The sequence below is a fragment of the Lolium rigidum genome, chromosome 3, assembly GCF_022539505.1.
Source record: "Lolium rigidum isolate FL_2022 chromosome 3, APGP_CSIRO_Lrig_0.1, whole genome shotgun sequence".
Classification (NCBI taxonomy): Eukaryota; Viridiplantae; Streptophyta; class Magnoliopsida; order Poales; family Poaceae; genus Lolium; species Lolium rigidum.
In genome coordinates, this window is record NC_061510.1 from 325,085,824 (window position 1) to 325,103,370 (window position 17,547).

Consider the following 17,547-nt stretch of genomic DNA (forward strand, 5'->3'; position numbering starts at 1 on the left):
TCTGGATGATCAAGGAAGGTGACTATTAGTGTAGCTTGCGGATCAGATCTACACTCCCCAATCCAATCCAGTGCCTCCGTCTCCATCTGTGTACAAACCATGGATTTTCCCTGCAAAGTTGTCCACATGAGCGTACCCTAAGAAGCATGTGCCGCATCCATAGACGAGAGGTGTAGCTGTCAAATTATCGGCGTGAGAAAACTGAGCAATGAACTGTGAAAATGGGGAATCACGCAGCGTGCACGGCTGGAATACAAAAATCCAGTTCAGGTTTGTTTTCATCAGTGTGGTCGGCGCAACATGCTAATCTTGCGTGGTGGTGCATCGGAACTGCTTTCGACCGTGCCAAATTTGCAGGTTCTGTTGCACGTGCAACAGAGGTTTGGAGCGGCAACATCATCATTACAAGACAATGAAATATGCAACATGGAGAGATGACTGTAGGTGCTGATTTGTCCAAACATAAGGTGAGTATGGTCGATATTCAGAAAGAACGGAGGTTGCTCTCAAGTGCTCAACCAAAAACATATTTGTTTTTCGTCAAAAAGAACCACTGTAGTACAACATATCATGTTTACTTGATGAATTAAATAAGGTTAAATTACTGTGGAATGAATGAAATGACCTGGTGCAAACAAGACACTTCTTACATGTACTGCAAATGTGGTCCAGTATAAATGGATACAGTATACAGACTACCCACAAGGAGACTACCTCTCAATTGTACATCACATTCACCAAAAGCTCAAAGCTACACAAATTACACAATCATCCAAATAACACATATGATGCTTTAACATGTTGAAGCTTATCCAAATCTACATACCATGGACACTTCGTATAAACATTCCAACTAACTTAAGTCACATTTGGTAGATCGATAAGCCCACACCATGAAACCACCCCAGGAATTCTAGCAATTCTTACCACCAAACAACCATTACACCTGCAAACTACTGACAACTTCAATTAAATTAAAATGCAAGCAGGCTCGCAATCACAAGAACTCCAACCATGAGTAGCAGGGCCTTCAGGTAGACATCTGCCTGCTGTTGTTGTCCAAGAGGTCCTTGGCGGGGGACGCCATGGGCAGGCCCCATATGCCCGCCGTGGAACCCATGGCCATGGCCATACCCGTAGTGAAACCCAGCAGGCTGGGCATAGGCAGTTGGATCAGGAATACCATGCATTTGGAAGCTAAGCATAGGGAACAGACCCCCAAATGCGGCGGAGAAGGCGTAGTTACCCCACCGAGCATTCGCCAACGGGACTCCTGCACCCATGCCCATGAACCATGGATTCGCATGGGCATTCCCGAAGTTGTTGTTAGGATCAGCCTGTTGGGCTGTTGCAGGCCTCTGGCCAGCTGGGCGGTTAGGAATGTCAGCTCCAGGTGTGTTCTTTGACCTTGGATCGACACGGTCCTTGCCACGGCCATAAAGAGGAACAAGCTTGTCTTCTTCAACGATGGCCTTGCACACAGGGCACTCTGGAGTGTGCGCGTGCATGTGCAGCCACCGGTAGAGACATGGCCAGCAGAACAGGTGACCGCAGAGAGTTACAATTGGCTCTTGTGGCAACTCAAAGCAGATATTGCACTCGAAGCTCCCCCCAGCAGCATCACCGCTGCTGCCAACGCTTGTTGATTCACCAACGTTTGTAGCCATCTTCCAGTTCTCGGGGGTGAAACAAGCTGCAACATCCAGTGATAGTACAGTCAGAAACACTGCCAGAAGTAGTAATGTCAAAAGAAGAGAAGACCTGTGCAACACAAGCAGTTATAAACATGTGAAAAGTCACTCATACGTTTTCTGCAGAAAAAGAATTTACTTCAACAGAACGACACTTAGGCTCAGTTCTTTTGGAGCTTCTAGACAGTTTAGAGGTGAAAATAAGCTAAAGCTGAAAGAACTCGATTTTAAGCCGTTTCCGTGGACAGCGTTTCCCACAATTCCTTCACGATTTGGGGAAGCTACCGAACCCCAGCTTTTCACAGCTTCCCGAGCTCCACCAAAACGGTACATGGCTATACCCCTATTCCTTAGGCTAATTACATGCAAATGCCACCGAAGACGGCAGTCCCAAACTGAAACATTTTCCTCCATCGACAACTCATACCAAATCGACTCGTCCTCGCCACATGTGCTAGGGTTCCTCGCAAGATCTCTGCCGCCGCCACCCCCGCGGCCGGCAACTCCGGCCGCCGCCCGCACCCGCCAAATAGTTCCCAGCACCCACCCCGTTCCATTGCATGGAGGAAGGGCAGGCCACGCTGACTCTCTGCACCTCGTCGGCCAGATCGGGCGGAGCGATGGGCCCTGGCGCGGAGCAACTCGTCCTCCCTCTACTGCAGCCCTCGACCGGCGCTGCTCCCATGGCTCTGGTGGTTGCACGCCCCTCCCCCTAGCAGGCCGCAGCACATCTACTTCTCCATGGACTCGCCCGTGAGCGTCTCCAACCTCCTCGCGTCCATCAACCTGCCGGTCTGATTGAAGCCACGACCTGAATCTTTGTTGATTCATTTTGCTGGTGTACTCAGTACTAGCTACCAGATCCATTTTGCTTCCAGGGGTATTTTTGATTTTTCACCGTACCACTCACAAAATAAGCTGAGACAACACCAGCCGAAAAGAACTGGACCAAGTTTTCTGTGGAGCTTCTTTTCACAACCGTTTATTTGGACCGCTCAAGCTAGACCAGTTTCTGCACAAGCTGCAGCTAAAAAGAACTGGGCCTTATACGTTACCCAGACTGCAAGTACTAGAGGGTCTAAATTCTGGGCCAAGGTAAACTCACATCATCCATGTTCATAGAACAAAGTAGTTACTTTAACAAGCAAACCACCTAGAAATATTCCATACAGTTGAAACCTTCTTGTAAAAACAATCGCCTTGCATAAGAAAAACATATGATAATTGTGATCATAAATACTTCGGTATCCACCCATTTACTCAGGAGATTCGGCTATTTCTTATGATAAACATGTCATCTGCTGACCAGAAACTCTCACCCAAAATGTGACTGGTTTTTTTATTTCTGAAAACTAGAATATCTTCTAAAAGGATAACCTTATTATATTCAGAAAACAAATTAACCAACCCACTAACCTACATATTTCAAATCCTACAAGCAAAAGTCTATTTACAAATAATTACTGTCGGTTGTCCATAGAGGAACATCTACCACCCCCTAAAGGCCAGAGATACGAGACCGATTTGAGCTTAAAATCATATCAAAAGATCAGTTTTCGACAAAAGACTCTAGGAAATGGAATTACCGAACGAATCGATCTATTCCAACAATAGGAGAAGATTCTGGACTGTTCTCCTCAAAAGATCTAATTTCCCCCAAAGTAAAATTTCACGCCCCATACAGCCGCGCCTGCGGATCCGACTCCGCAACCAAATCACAGCACCGGAACGTACGATTCTCCCTCCGCTCGATTCGCCAGGAGGCCGATCGATAGCCGACCGCCAGACTGACCGAGAAAAAATCCCCTCGAACGAATCCGTCCACGCACGACACACCTAGGACCTAAATCAAGGCAGAATTTGAAGCGGAATCTGATGTGGAGGAAGCACCATTACCTCCGACGAGCGAGGGAGCGGAGGCCGACCGGCGACCGCGGCGGGGGAGGAGGGGGGAAGGGGAAATTATTCGATCCGACGGCGAAACCACGGTGGACGACGGAGACCCCGGCCGTATAAAATTGGGGAGGACGCGCGCCACACCTGGAAGATTCCAGAATCTGGACGCCTACGCGGCTGAAATCACGGGGAAAGACGTCTCCCGTTAAAGGACACGGAAACTTCTTGCCAAAACGGCAGGGCAAAAAGTCACGCACGCAAGGAATTTTTTTTTGAGGTAAACAAATAATATATTAGGTCAGCAAGCCGCCTCATTAAAAGTCTTCCAGTCCCCTGCGGTATCCTGGTAAGGAAAAGAGTGCGTAAAGAACTTGCCGCCTCACAATCACAGAATTGTTACATCATCTAGGAGGGGTCGGAGAAGAAAGCTAGGGGTTCATCGACCCAGTTACATCCAGAATTTAAATTGTAACTATGCCTAGCAATATCATGAGAAACTTTATTCATCTCCCTCCTACAATGAACAAAGTCCACTACCCCTATACTGCCCGCAACTAACATAATCTCTGCGTAAATAGATGTTGCTTCGTTCCAAATTTCTTCCGCCCCGAACAATATTGAATGACCTCCAGGGAGTCCGATTCTGCTTCAACCATCGAGAAACCCAGATTTTTTGCCAATTTTAGGCCATTGAGCATAGCCAGAGCCTCCGCCATAGCAGCCGATGATACATGCGGTAATAGAACACCCTCCGCCGCGATGAAGAAGCCCTGAGCATTTCGAATGACCACTCCAGTAGCTCCCGCCTGGGCCTCAGGGAAAAAGCCTGCATCAACATTAATTTTAACATAATTACTTCTAGGTCTTACCCATTTCCTCTCTTCATTCATGCTCTGATTCCGCTTTGCCCTCACCGCATTAGCAGTAATAGCCCGGATCGATGTAATACAGTTCAAAGCCAGCGGAATTTGTTCCCCATGTGATCGGCGTCTTCGCAACCACCATATATACCATGCTGCCACAACAACTAGTTCTCTATGATTGTTCGAATCAAAACCCACTACCTCACCTTTGTTTGAACTGAGCAAAGCACCCAACGTATCAGACCCTGATCTGCCTTGCACAATAGCTCTCCGTACCATATCAAACAGGCCCAATCCCTTCCAAATATTTTCCGCTTATGAGCATTTAAAAATCATATGTAGAACATCCTCATCAGCAGTATTACATACAGGGCATAGACCATTATCACCAATATGCTCTCCGAACCATATCACGCACGCAAGGAATTGATGTCACGCTGCGCTACACAGTAGTAGTATTTTTTCATTAAGGCATGCCTAAATCCCAGTCATAAGACGGGTTACACACTCAAGGTAGTTCATCACCCGTATGCACAGTTCATTATTGTCTATCCTAGCACCCAAATTTGATGGTAATGTACATTTCGTTCCCATTGAATAGTAGGCAAAGTTCATAACTAAAATGTGACTTACTTCTAGAAGCAAAATTATCCAAAAATGAACATTTACATAAACGTGTATAACGCTCAAGTTTTCCAAACTTCACTAGATAATTGGGCTGATGGGTATAACTAGTATATCACACACGATTAGTGTAGTCTTGTCAAACCATAGGCGGATCGGAGACCTCCAATGGATCAATGCAACGTAGCATCATCAACTGATCTTTGCTTATAGACCAGATCCTGCCACATGTAGGGATCTTTGGGCATCTCAAATAATTTCTGACGCCTCCTATTTCCATTTCTAAAGTCTAAAAACCCTTGTAGACACACAACTATCACCGAAAATTGTGAGTGTAAACCGCTAAATGGATCGATATGGGAAGCACATGTCCATCCCTTGGCATGAGCATCTTCCATTTTATCTCTTATGATTTAGTGTACTAAATTATTCGCCATGCACCACTTGGAATGAAACACCTGATTTTTCTTTCGTTTGTAGAGAATGAGCTACTACCACACAACAACTCGCTTCGTTGTCTTATATTTATATATGAGACCATATGTATTTGAATACGGTAGGAGAGCGGCAAGATTTCTAGCACCATGGGAGGTTGCGGTTATTAAATGTCTACCAATGAGAGTATTCTCTATCTTTAATAGAGTAGGGGGTGATCGAGGTAGATGCTTAGTTGGTACTTCATGTACTCTAGAGGATAATTCTCTATCTTGAAGAGAATATCTTCTATCTAGAGGACGACATTTGTCTTGCTATGTTCGTAAACATCAGAAGAAAATAGAAAGAAAAAATTGTGATTCTTTATCTGTCTAACAAGGAAAGGAGTAAGCTGCAATGTTTGGAACATGTAGGAAAAACAGAGGTTTATTTTGGACAGAAAAAACCATGGAAAACATGTGTATGCACGGTGGTTGATCAATTCTCAAATATTGAACATACTTTGAATAGGACAATTAATAGACCATATGCATAAGTTTGATGCATAGGCTAGCGTATGCCACCATTTCGAAAAAAGACAGGTGCATACACCACCTTGAAATGACTATTCATCTTTTCCCCAAAGCAACATGTTGAACATGCATTAGATGATTGAAATGCCAGATTATTTCCCTATAAGGCAAACCAAAAAGTCTAAATTAACTTCTTTAATTGCTAAGGAGTATAAGGGTATCTAAAAACTAAAAAGTTAAAACTATTTTTCCAAAACTACCTTGAGGAAGATGCCAAAATATTACCTAATAAAACCGCCCGTATAAAATTGGGGAGAACGCGTGCTACACCTGGAAGATTCTAGAATCTGGACGCCTACCGAAAAAGATGTTTCCTGTGAAAGGACACGGAAACTCCTTGCCAACTGCATGGGAGTGCGCCCAAGAAATTGATGTCACGCTGTGGAACATAAGTGGCTACATATTCCCTGGAGAAAAAAAACGGAGAAAAGGTGGTGATGTCTACGTTCCCCCTCCTTTCCTGTAGACAGTGTTGGGCCTCCAAGAGCAGAGGTTTGTAGAACAGCAGCAAGTTTCCCTTAAGTGGATACCCAAGGTTTATCGAACTCAGGGAGGAAGAGGTCAAAGATATCCCTCTCATGCAACCCCGCAACCACAAAGCAAGAAGTCTCTTGTGTCCCCAACACACCAAATAGGTGCACTAGTTCGGCGAAGAGATAGTGAAATACGGGTGGTATAAATAAGTATGAGCAGTAGCAACGGTGCCAGAAAAGTGCTTGGCGTGTAGTTGATGGTGGTGGTATTGCAGCAGTAGTAACGTAGTAAAACAGTAAACAAGCAGTAGTAACTCAGCAGTAGTAACGCAGCAGTAGTAAACAAGCAGTAGTAACTCAGCAGTATTTAGGAACAAGGCCTAGGGATTACACTTTCACTAGTGGACACTCTCAACATTGATCACATAACAGAATAGATAAATGCATACTCTACACTTTTGTTGGATGATGAACACATTGCGTAGGATTACACGAACCCTCAATGCCGGAGTTAACAAGCTCCACAATAATGCTCATGTTTAAGTAACCTTTAGTGTAAGATAGATCAACGCTACTAAACCAAGTACTAGCATAGCATGCACACTCGTCACCTTCATGCATATGTAGGAGGAATAGATCACATCAATATTATCATAGCAATAGTTAACTCCATAATCTACAAGAGATCATGATCATAGCATAAACCAAGTACTAACACGGTGCACGCACTGTCACCTTTGCACACATGCGGGAGGAATAAAACTACTTTAATAACACATCACTAGAGTAGCACATAGATAGTAGTGATACAAACTCATATGAATCTCAATCATGTAAAGCAGCTCATGAGATTATTGTATTGAGGTACATGGGAGAGAGATGAACCACATAGCTACAGCGAAGCCCTCAGCCTCAGGGGTGAATTACTCCCTCCTCATCATGGGGGCAGCGATGGCGGTGAAGATGGCGGTGAAGACGGCGGTGGAGATGGCTCCGGGGGCAATTCCCCGTCCGGCAGGGTGCCGGAACAGAGACTTCTGTCCTCCGAATTGGAGTTTCGCGATGGCGGCGGCGCCACAGTAACTTTTCTGGAGTTTCGTCAATTGGTATCGGGTTTTCTGATCCAGGGGCTTCTTATAGGCGAAGAGGCGGCGCCAGGGGGTCGACAGGGGGGCCACACCATAGGGCGGCGCGGCCCCCCCTCTGGCCGCGCCAGCCTAGGGTTTGGTGGCCCTGTGGCCCCCCTCTGGTCCTTCCCGGGTGTTCTGGATGCTTCCGATGAAAATAGGAACTTTGGCGTTGATTTCGTCCGATTCCGAGAATATTTCGTTACTAGGATTTCTGAAACCAAAAACAGCAGAAAACAGGAACTGGCACTTCGGCATCTTGTTAATAGGTTAGTTCCGAGAAAATGCACGAATATGACATAAAGTGTGCATAAAACATGTAGATAACATCAATAATGTGGCATGGAACACAAGAAATTATCGATACGTTGGAGACGTATCAGCATCCCCAAGCTTAGTTCTCGCTCGTCCCGAGCAGGTAAAACGATAACAAAGATAATTTCTGGAGTGACATGCCATCATAACCTTGATCATACTATTTGTACAGCATATGTAGTGAATGCAGCGATCAAAACAATGTGTATGACATGAGTAAACAACTGAATCATATAGCAAAGACTTTTCATGAATAGCACTTCAAGACAAGCATCAATAAGTCTTGCATAAGAGTTAACTCATAAAGCAATAATTCAAAGTAAAGGTATTGAAGCAACACAAAAGAAGATTAAGTTTCAGCGGTTGCTTTCAACTTGTAACATGTATATCTCATGGATATTGTCAACATAGAGTAATATAATAAGTGCAATATGCAAGCATGTAAGAATCAATGCACAGTTCACACAAGTGTTTGCTTCTTGAGGTGGAGAGAAATAGGTGAACTGACTCAACATTGAAAGTAAAAGAATGGTCCTCCATAGAGGAAAAGCATCGATTGCTATATTTGTGCTAGAGCTTTTATTTTGAAAACATAAAGAGAGCATAAAAGTAAAGTTTTGAGAGGTGTATGTTGTTGTCAACGAATGGTAGCGGGTACTCTAACCCCCTTGCCAGACAAACCTTCAAAGAGCGGCTCCCATTTAATTTTATTTTTGGATGGCACTCCTTCCAACCTTTCTTTCACAAACCATGGCTAACCGAATCCTCGGGTGCTCGCCAACAATCTCATACCATGAAGGAGTACCTTTTTATTTTAGTTTTATTATGATGACACTCCTCCCAACCTTTGCTTCCACAAGCCATGGCTAACCGAATCCTTCGGGTGCCAGTCCAACAATCACATACCATGGAGGAGTGTCTATTTTTAGTTTGTTAATTTGGGATCGGGAATCCCATTGCCAGCTCTTTTTGCAAAATTATTGGATAAGCGGATGAAGCCACTAGTCCATTGGTGAAAGTTGCCCAACAAGATTGAAAGATAAACACCACATACTTCCTCATGAGCTATAAAACATTGACACAAATAAGAGGTAATAAATTTTGAATTGTTTAAAGGTAGCACTCAAGCAATTTACTTTGGAATGGCGGAGAAATACCATGTAGTAGGTAGGTATGGTGGACACAAATGGCATAGTGTTGGCTCAAGTATTTGGATGCATGAGAAGTATTCCCTCTCGATACAAGGTTTAGGCTAGCAAGGTTGTTTGAGGCAAACACAAGGATGAACTAGTACAGCAAAACTCACATAAAAGACATATTGTAAACATTATAAGACTCTACACCGTCTTCCTTGTTGTTCAAACTCAATACTAGAAATTATCTAGACCTTAGAGAAACCAAATATGCAAACCAAATTTTAGCATGCTCTATGTATTTCTTCATTAATGGGTGCAAAGCATATGATGCAAGAGCTTAAACATGAGCACAACAATTGCCAAGTATCACATTACCCAAGACATTATAGCAATTACTACATGTATCATTTTCCAATTCCAACCATATAACAATTTAACGAAGAGGAAACTTCGCCATGAATATTATAAGCTAAGAACACATGTGTTCATACGAACCAGCGGAGCGTGTCTCTCTCCCACACAAGCATGATGTAATCCAATTTATTCAAACACAAACAAAAACAAAAGCAAACAAACAGACGCTCCAAGAAAAAGCACATAAGATGTGATGGAATAAAAATATAGTTTCAGGGGAGGAACCCGATAATGTTGTCGATGAAGAAGGGGATGCCTTGGGCATCCCCAAGCTTAGACGCTTGAGTCTTCTTGATATATGCAGGGGTGAACCACCGGGTGCATCCCCATGCTTAGAGCTTTCACTCTCCTTGATCATAGTATATCATCCTCCTCTCTTGACCCTTGAAAACTTCCTCCACACCAAACTCGAAACAACTCATTAGAGGGTTAGTGGACAATAAAAATTAACATGTTCAGAGGTGACACAATCATTCTTAACACTTCTGGACATTGCATAAAGCTACTGGACATTAATGGATCAAAGAAATTCATCCAACATAGCAAAAGAGGCAATGCGAAATAAAAGGCAGAATCTGTCAAAACAGAACAGTCCGTAAAGATGGATTTTATTAGGCCACCAGACCTGCTCAAACGAAAATGCTCAAATTGAATGAAAGTTGCGTACATATCTGAGGATCATGCTCGTAAATTGGCATAATTTTCTGAGCTTCCTGCAGGGCAGTGGGCTCAGATTCGTGACAGCAAAGAAATCTGGAACTGCGCAGTAATCCAAATCTAGTACTTACTTTTCTATCAACGGCTTAACTTGGCACAACAAAACTCAAAACTAAGATAAGGAGAGGTTGCTACAGTAGTAAACAACTTCCAAGACACAAATATAAAACAAAGTACTGTAGCAAAATAACACATGGGTTATCTCCCAAGAAGTTCTTTCTTTTTAGCCATTAAGATGGGCTCAGCAGTTTTAATGATGCACTCGCAAGAGATAGTATGTGAAGCAAAAGAGAGCATCAAGAGGCAAATTCAAAACACATTTAAGTCTAACATGCTTCCTATGCATAGGAATCTTGTAAATAAACAAGTTCATGAAGAGCAAAGTAACTAGCATAGGAAGATAAAACAAGTGTAGCTTCAAAAATTTCAGCACATAGAGAGGCATTTTAGTAACATGAAAATTTCTACAACCATATTTTCCTCTCTCATAATAACTTTCAGTAGCATCATGAGCAAACTCAACAATATAACCATCACATAAAGCATTCTTATCATGAGTCTCATGCATAAAATAATTACTCTCCACATAAGCATAATCAATTTTATTAGTTGTAGTGGGAGCAAATTCAACAAAGTAGCTATCATTATTATTCTCATCAAGTGTAGGAGGCATAGTATAATCACAACAAAATTTACTCTCCATAGTAGGTGGCACCAAAAGACCACTATCATTATAATCATCATAAATAGGAGGCAAAGTATCATCAAAGAAAATTTTCTCCTCAATGCTTGGGGGACTAAAAATATCATGAAAACCAGCTTCCCCAAGCTTAGAACTTTCTATATCATTGTCAACAATGGTGTTCAAAGCGTTCATACTAATATTACTACCAAGCATGCAAAGAAGATTTCATAGGTTTTTTAATTTTCGCATCAAACAATCCATGTTTTAAATCAGGAAATAGAATAAGAAGCTCACTCTTGTACATTATGCCAAACTAGTGTAAACAAGAAACAACAAGATGCAATTGCAGGATCTAAAGGAAATAGCTTTGAGCACACACACAACGGCACCGGAAAAATACTTTACCTGAGACCGTAGTATGAGAGCCTTTTACCTTTCCTCCCCGGCAACGGCGCCAGAAAAGTGCTTGATGTCTACGTTCCCCCTCCTTTCCTGTAGACAGTGTTGGGCCTCCAAGAGCGAGAGGTTTGTAGAACAGCAGCAAGTTTCCCTTAAGTGGATACCCAAGGTTTATCGAACTCGGGGAGGAAGAGGTCAAAGATATCCCTCTCATGCAACCCTCGCAACCACAAAGCAAGAAGTCTCTTGTGTCCCCAACACACCAAATAGGTGCACTAGTTCGGCGAAGAGATAGTGAAATACAGGTGGTATAAATAAGTATGAGCAGTAGCAACGGTGCCAGAAAAGTGCTTGGCGTGTAGTTGATGGTGGTGGTATTGCAGCAGTAGTAACGTAGTAAAACAGTAAACAAGCAGTAGTAACTCAGCAGTAGTAACGCAGCAGTAGTAAACAAGCAGTAGTAACTCAGCAGTATTTAGGAACAAGGCCTAGGGATTACACTTTCACTAGTGGACACTCTCAACATTGATCACATAACGGAATAGATAAATGCATACTCTACACTTTTGTTGGATGATGAACACATTGCGTAGGATTACACGAACCCTCAATGCCGGAGTTAACAAGCTCCACAATAATGCTCATGTTTAAGTAACCTTTAGTGTAAGATAGATCAACGCTACTAAACCAAGTACTAGCATAGCATGCACACTGTCACCTTCATGCATATGTAGGAGGAATAGATCACATCAATATTATCATAGCAATAGTTAACTCCATAATCTACAAGAGATCATGATCATAGCATAAACCAAGTACTAACACGGTGCACGCACTGTCACCTTTGCACACATGCAGGAGGAATAAAACTACTTTAATAACACATCACTAGAGTAGCACATAGATAGTAGTGATACAAACTCATATGAATCTCAATCATGTAAAGCAGCTCATGAGATTATTGTATTGAGGTACATGGGAGAGAGATGAACCACATAGCTACAGCGAAGCCCTCAGCCTCGGGGGTGAATTACTCCCTCCTCATCATGGGGGCAGCGATGGCGGTGAAGATGGCGGTGAAGACGGCGGTGGAGATGGCTCCGGGGCAATTCCCCGTCCGGCAGGGTGCCGGAACAGAGACTTCTGTCCCCCGAATTGGAGTTTCGCGATGGCGGCGGCGCCACAGTAACTTTTCTGGAGTTTCGTCAATTGGTATCGGGTTTTCTGATCCAGGGGCTTCTTATAGGCGAAGAGGCGGCGCAGGAGGGCTGACAGGGGGGCCACACCATAGGGCGGCGCGGCCCCCCCTCTGGCCGCGCCGGCCTAGGGTTTGGTGGCCCTGTGGCCCCCCTCTGGTCCTTCCCGGGTGTTCTGGATGCTTCCGATGAAAATAGGAACTTTGGCGTTGATTTCGTCCGATTCCGAGAATATTTCGTTACTAGGATTTCTGAAACCAAAAACAGCAGAAAACGAGAACCGGCACTTCGGCATCTTGTTAATAGGTTAGTTCCAGAAAATGCACGAATATGACATAAAGTGTGCATAAAACATGTAGATAACATCAATAATGTGGCATGGAACACAAGAAATTATCGATACGTTGGAGACGTATCAGGTGGCTACAGATCATGGTCATGTGTATTTCGTTTCTTCACTAATAGGCAAAGTTCGTAAGTAAAATGCCAACTGGGCTTAGTTTTAGAATTAAGTAATTTTCATATAACTGGATCTTAACAGAAACATGTATAACAACCAGGTTTGCCAAACTTTTTAGTACGGGTTAATTGGATAGGCATCATTAAAATTCTAGCTATTTAAGAAACATCACTACAACTTTTATTTAAAAAAAAGGCATTGTGTTTCTCTATACATTTCATAAATACAACTATGTTCATGTTAACACACATAACATATAATTTCGTACTCGTGTTTTCATTCTACATATGTACTACACTATGTTCTACACCCAAAACAGCTTAGGGGCATGCATGACTGGCTCCTTTCAGCTGCCTCCACGTTTTTAGCAAAGAGTATTGAAGACATAGTTTTAGTTTATAGTGATATGCTTCTATGGTTATCATGCACCGTAGAAGCTAAATTATATTATTAACCGACTAAATAGTATATGGTGGATAAGCACAGTATGAGTGCGCTCGTTAGAAAAAGTTAGCAAGGAAAGAGAGAACTTTATACTTGTTGCCATTTTATTCTCATATGGCATAAATACAACACGTGTGTATTGACTTTACAAAGAAATACTAAAAAATAACAACACAAGAAATGAACCGACAACACAAGCTAATTCTGGTTCCTACGTATGTACAACGAAAATACAAGTGTATATTTTGTAGTATGTGTGTCAAAATTGACAAAATGATTATTATGAAACACACAAAGAATTGAGTGGCATTTTTTAAAAGTTAAAAGTTGCAATGACGTTTCTCAAATAGCCCAAAATTATAGTACTATCATATATCCAACTAACCCATCTAGTATATACCGGGTGGGAATTGTATTCCAAGTCTCAAAGTAGATGTTCACTACATAATTGGGCTGACGTGTCCAGCAAATGTGGCATGCACGAAGAGTCCAATCTTGTCAAACCATAGGCGGATCGGAGACCTCCAATTACTCGATGCGCTGTAGCATCATCTACTCATCGTCATTACGTGCTTGTGCCATTGATTCCTCAACAAGCAAGAATTCGTGTACGTCTCAGATAATTGCTGAAGCCTCTCATTTCTGTTTATGAAACCTAAAAGTCCATGTAGACACAACTGTCACCGAAAATCTTGACTGTAAAATGCTAAATGGACCATTATGAGTAGCACTTGTTCGTCCCTTGCCATGAACATCTTCCATTTTCTCTCTTATGATTTAGGCTGCTAAATTCTATGCACTACTTCGAATAAAACACCTGGTATTTTTCTTTCATTTGTAGAGAATGAGCTACTACCACGCACAACTGGCTCGTTATCTTCTATCTATATATATGAGAGCATATGTATTTGAATACGGTAGAAGAACGACAAGATTTCTAGCATGATTGGCGATTGCGGTTGTTAAATGTCCACCCACGAGAGTATTTTCAATCTTGAAGAGAGTAGGTGGCGATCGTTATAGCTTGGCTCAGTGAGAGATTAAAAACAGAAAAATATTGTGATTCTTTATCTGTTTAGAAAGGAAAGAAGAAATCTGCAAAGATTGGAAATGTTTTAAAAAACAAACACTATAGGAATGACGCAAGGCGCCAAGGGCCGGAAGCCCTCGGTATAGCCACATTGGGCCATCGGTGTAGGCTACGCCGAAGGAAGCCTTCGGCGTAGCTCCTCGGTGAAGGTCCTCCTCGGCAGAGCCACGTGGGCCGTTGGCATAGACCCGGCCCTAGCTCGGCGTAGCCCGTATACGCCGATGGCCACCTTCATTGTTTTGATAAGTGTTGTGTGGGTGAACCTGTGCTAATGTACCGCCCTTCCTAGGACTAATACATACTTGTGATTATACCCCTTGCAAGCATCCGCAACTACAAGAAAGTAATTAAGATAAATCTAACCACAGCCTTAAACTCTGAGATCCCGCGATCCCTCCTGCATCGATATACCAACGGGGGCTCAGGTTTCTGTCACTCCAGCAACCCCGCAATTGGCCAACGAGTACAAGATGCATTCCCCTAGGCCCATAAATGGTGAAGTGTCGTGTAGTCGACGTTCACACGACACCACTAGAAGAATAACACCACAACTTAAATATCATAACATTGAATATTACTCAACCATAGTTCACTACTAACAATTAGACTTCACCCATGTCCTCAAGAACTAAACGAACTACTCACGAGACATCATATGGAACATGATCAGAGGTGATATGATGATGAATAACAATCTGAACATAGACCTTGGTTCAATGGTTTCACTCAATAGCATCAACAACAAGTAGAAATCGGTATCGGGAGAGTTTCCCTATCAAACAATCAAGATCAAACCCAAATTGCTACAGCGGTGACGATGTCCAGCGGTGGAGATGGCGGTGATGATGGTGGAGATGATGATGATGGTGATGGAGATGATGTCCAGCTTGATGGCGGTGACGATGGCGTCGATTTCCCCTCCGGGAGGGAATTTCCCCGGCGGATTCCTGCCCGCCGGAGAGCTCTTTTCTCTCTCGGTGTTCTCCGCCCCGCGCAGGCGGCCGTAACCCTTCGTGAGGATTCCTCTCGTGGCTTAGGTCTTCGGGACGAAGGGTTTCGCGAAGAAAAGGAGGCGAAAGAGGCCGAGGGGGCCCCACACCACATGGTGGCGCGGCCGAGCCATGGGCCGCGCCACCCTATGGTGTGGGCCCACCCCGGGTCCAGCCTGACTCCCCTTCCGGCTTCCTCCGTCATCCGGAAAAATAGGATTTTCCGTAAAACTTCCTTCCACAGCTTGATCTTCCGAAATATCGCATCCCGACGGTGCTTTTTCCAGCAGAATCCCGGCTCCGGTGCTCAATCTCCAAATAATCATGAAACATGCAAAATAGATGAAATAACATAAGTATTGTGTCCCAATATGAAATATATCCATGAATAACAGCAAATTATGATATAAAATAGTGATGCAAATTGGACGTATCAACTCCCCCAAGCTTAGACTTCGCTTGTCCCCAAGCGAAACTGAACTCGGTAAACAGGACCACATGTTTATGGAGTGAAGAGTCGATAAATAGAATACGGACAAGAAGCATCATATTCATTCACACAAGACATTATAGTAAACAACTTCCTCATATAACTCAATCTTGAGACAAGTATAAGGTAATCACAAATAAAGGTGCATAAGAGATCATAACTGGTGATGGCAAACTTTGCTCTTGGTCAGAGAACATTTAACATATTATACTTATCTATTGAGCAGCGCTCTCATATTAAAACTTATGGTAAACTTGCATACTCAATCATATTAATCATTGATGACTTTCAAAGCTATATTTATTCAGATAAAACTTGTACTAAACAAGAAAGAGTAAAGACATGATGAAGCAAATCACAATATAATAGTTTGATCACAACAACTCAAATGCTTGCTTGAGATGGAGGTAAATAGGTTTACTGACTCAACCTAAAGTAAAAGACAGGCCCTTCGCAGAGGGAAGCAGGGATTAAATCATGTGCTAGAGCTTTTTCAGTTTTGAAATCATATAAAGAGAATAAAAGTAAAGTTTTGAGAGGTGTTTGTTGTTGTCAACGACTGGTAGCGGGTACTCTAACCCCCTTGCCAAACAGACCTCCAAAGAGCGGCTCCCATGAAGGACGTTATCTCTACCCAGCAAGGTAGATCATCCCTCTTCTCTTTTGTTTACACATGTACTTTAGTTTATTTTAAGGATGACACTCCCCCCAACCTTTGCTTACACAAGCCATGGCTAACCGAATCTTCGGGTGCCTTCCAACAATCTCATACCATGGAGGAGTGTCTATTGCAAAATTAAGTTGCTTACTGATGAATCAGAGGCAAAACATGCGAAGAGAATTATTAATGAAAGTTGATTAATTGGGGCTGGGAACCCCGTTGCCAGCCTCTTATTGCAAAATTATAGGATAAGTGGATGAAGCCACTAGTCCTTTAGTGGAGGCTGCCTAACAAGACCGAAAGATAAAACACCACATACTTCCTCATGAGCTATAAAACATTGACACAAATAAGAAGTAATAAGTTTTGAATTGTTTAAAGGTAGCACATGAAGTATTTACTTGGAATGGCAAACAATACCATGCAGTAGGTAGGTATGGTGGACACAAATGGCATAGGTTTGGGTTCAGGTTTGGATGCACGAGAAGTATCCCCTCTCAGTACAGGTCTTTGGCTAGCAAGGTTAATTAGCAAGCATAAGAGTTGAGGGAAACAAACAAATATACATGTGATAGAAACAATCATGCATCTTACTTGTAAGCACAAACAGTTTTAACTTTAGAATACTAAGCTAAGAACCGATAAGAAAGATAATAACATCTTCTACATGTATTTCCTCTATTCTTCTTAAACTCAAAGTGTTGTTACTATTGACCATTGCTAAGTTTGCCAAAACCAAATAGATTTACTCAATACTCCCAAAGTGGTACCAATACTAAAATCAAGATCAATCATATAGTAGAAATTGCAAACTAAAATAAGGTGTGCAATATGTAAATGATAAGACTTCTCATTAATATTCCATAACGA

At 42.7% G+C, this 17,547-nt stretch overlaps 1 protein-coding gene across 1 annotated transcript; it reads right to left on the minus strand.

The window, feature by feature from the left end:
• Positions 1-621: 621 nt before the first annotated feature.
• LOC124699995 (E3 ubiquitin-protein ligase RNF185-like) lies at positions 622-3,722 on the minus strand. Its single transcript, XM_047232200.1, has 2 exons — positions 3,588-3,722; positions 622-1,693 (listed from the first exon to the last, which is right to left on the minus strand). The coding sequence occupies exon 2, from the start codon at positions 1,665-1,667 to the stop codon at positions 975-977; it is 693 nt and encodes a 230-aa protein (XP_047088156.1). The 5' UTR covers positions 1,668-1,693; positions 3,588-3,722; the 3' UTR covers positions 622-974.
• Between the last annotated feature and the right edge of the window lie 13,825 nt (positions 3,723-17,547).

Bases quoted from the DNA above. Each gene is read 5' to 3' on its own strand.
- LOC124699995 (XM_047232200.1), bottom strand. From the start codon at position 1,667: ATGGCTACAAACGTTGGTGAATCAACAAGCGTTGGCAGCAGCGGTGAT.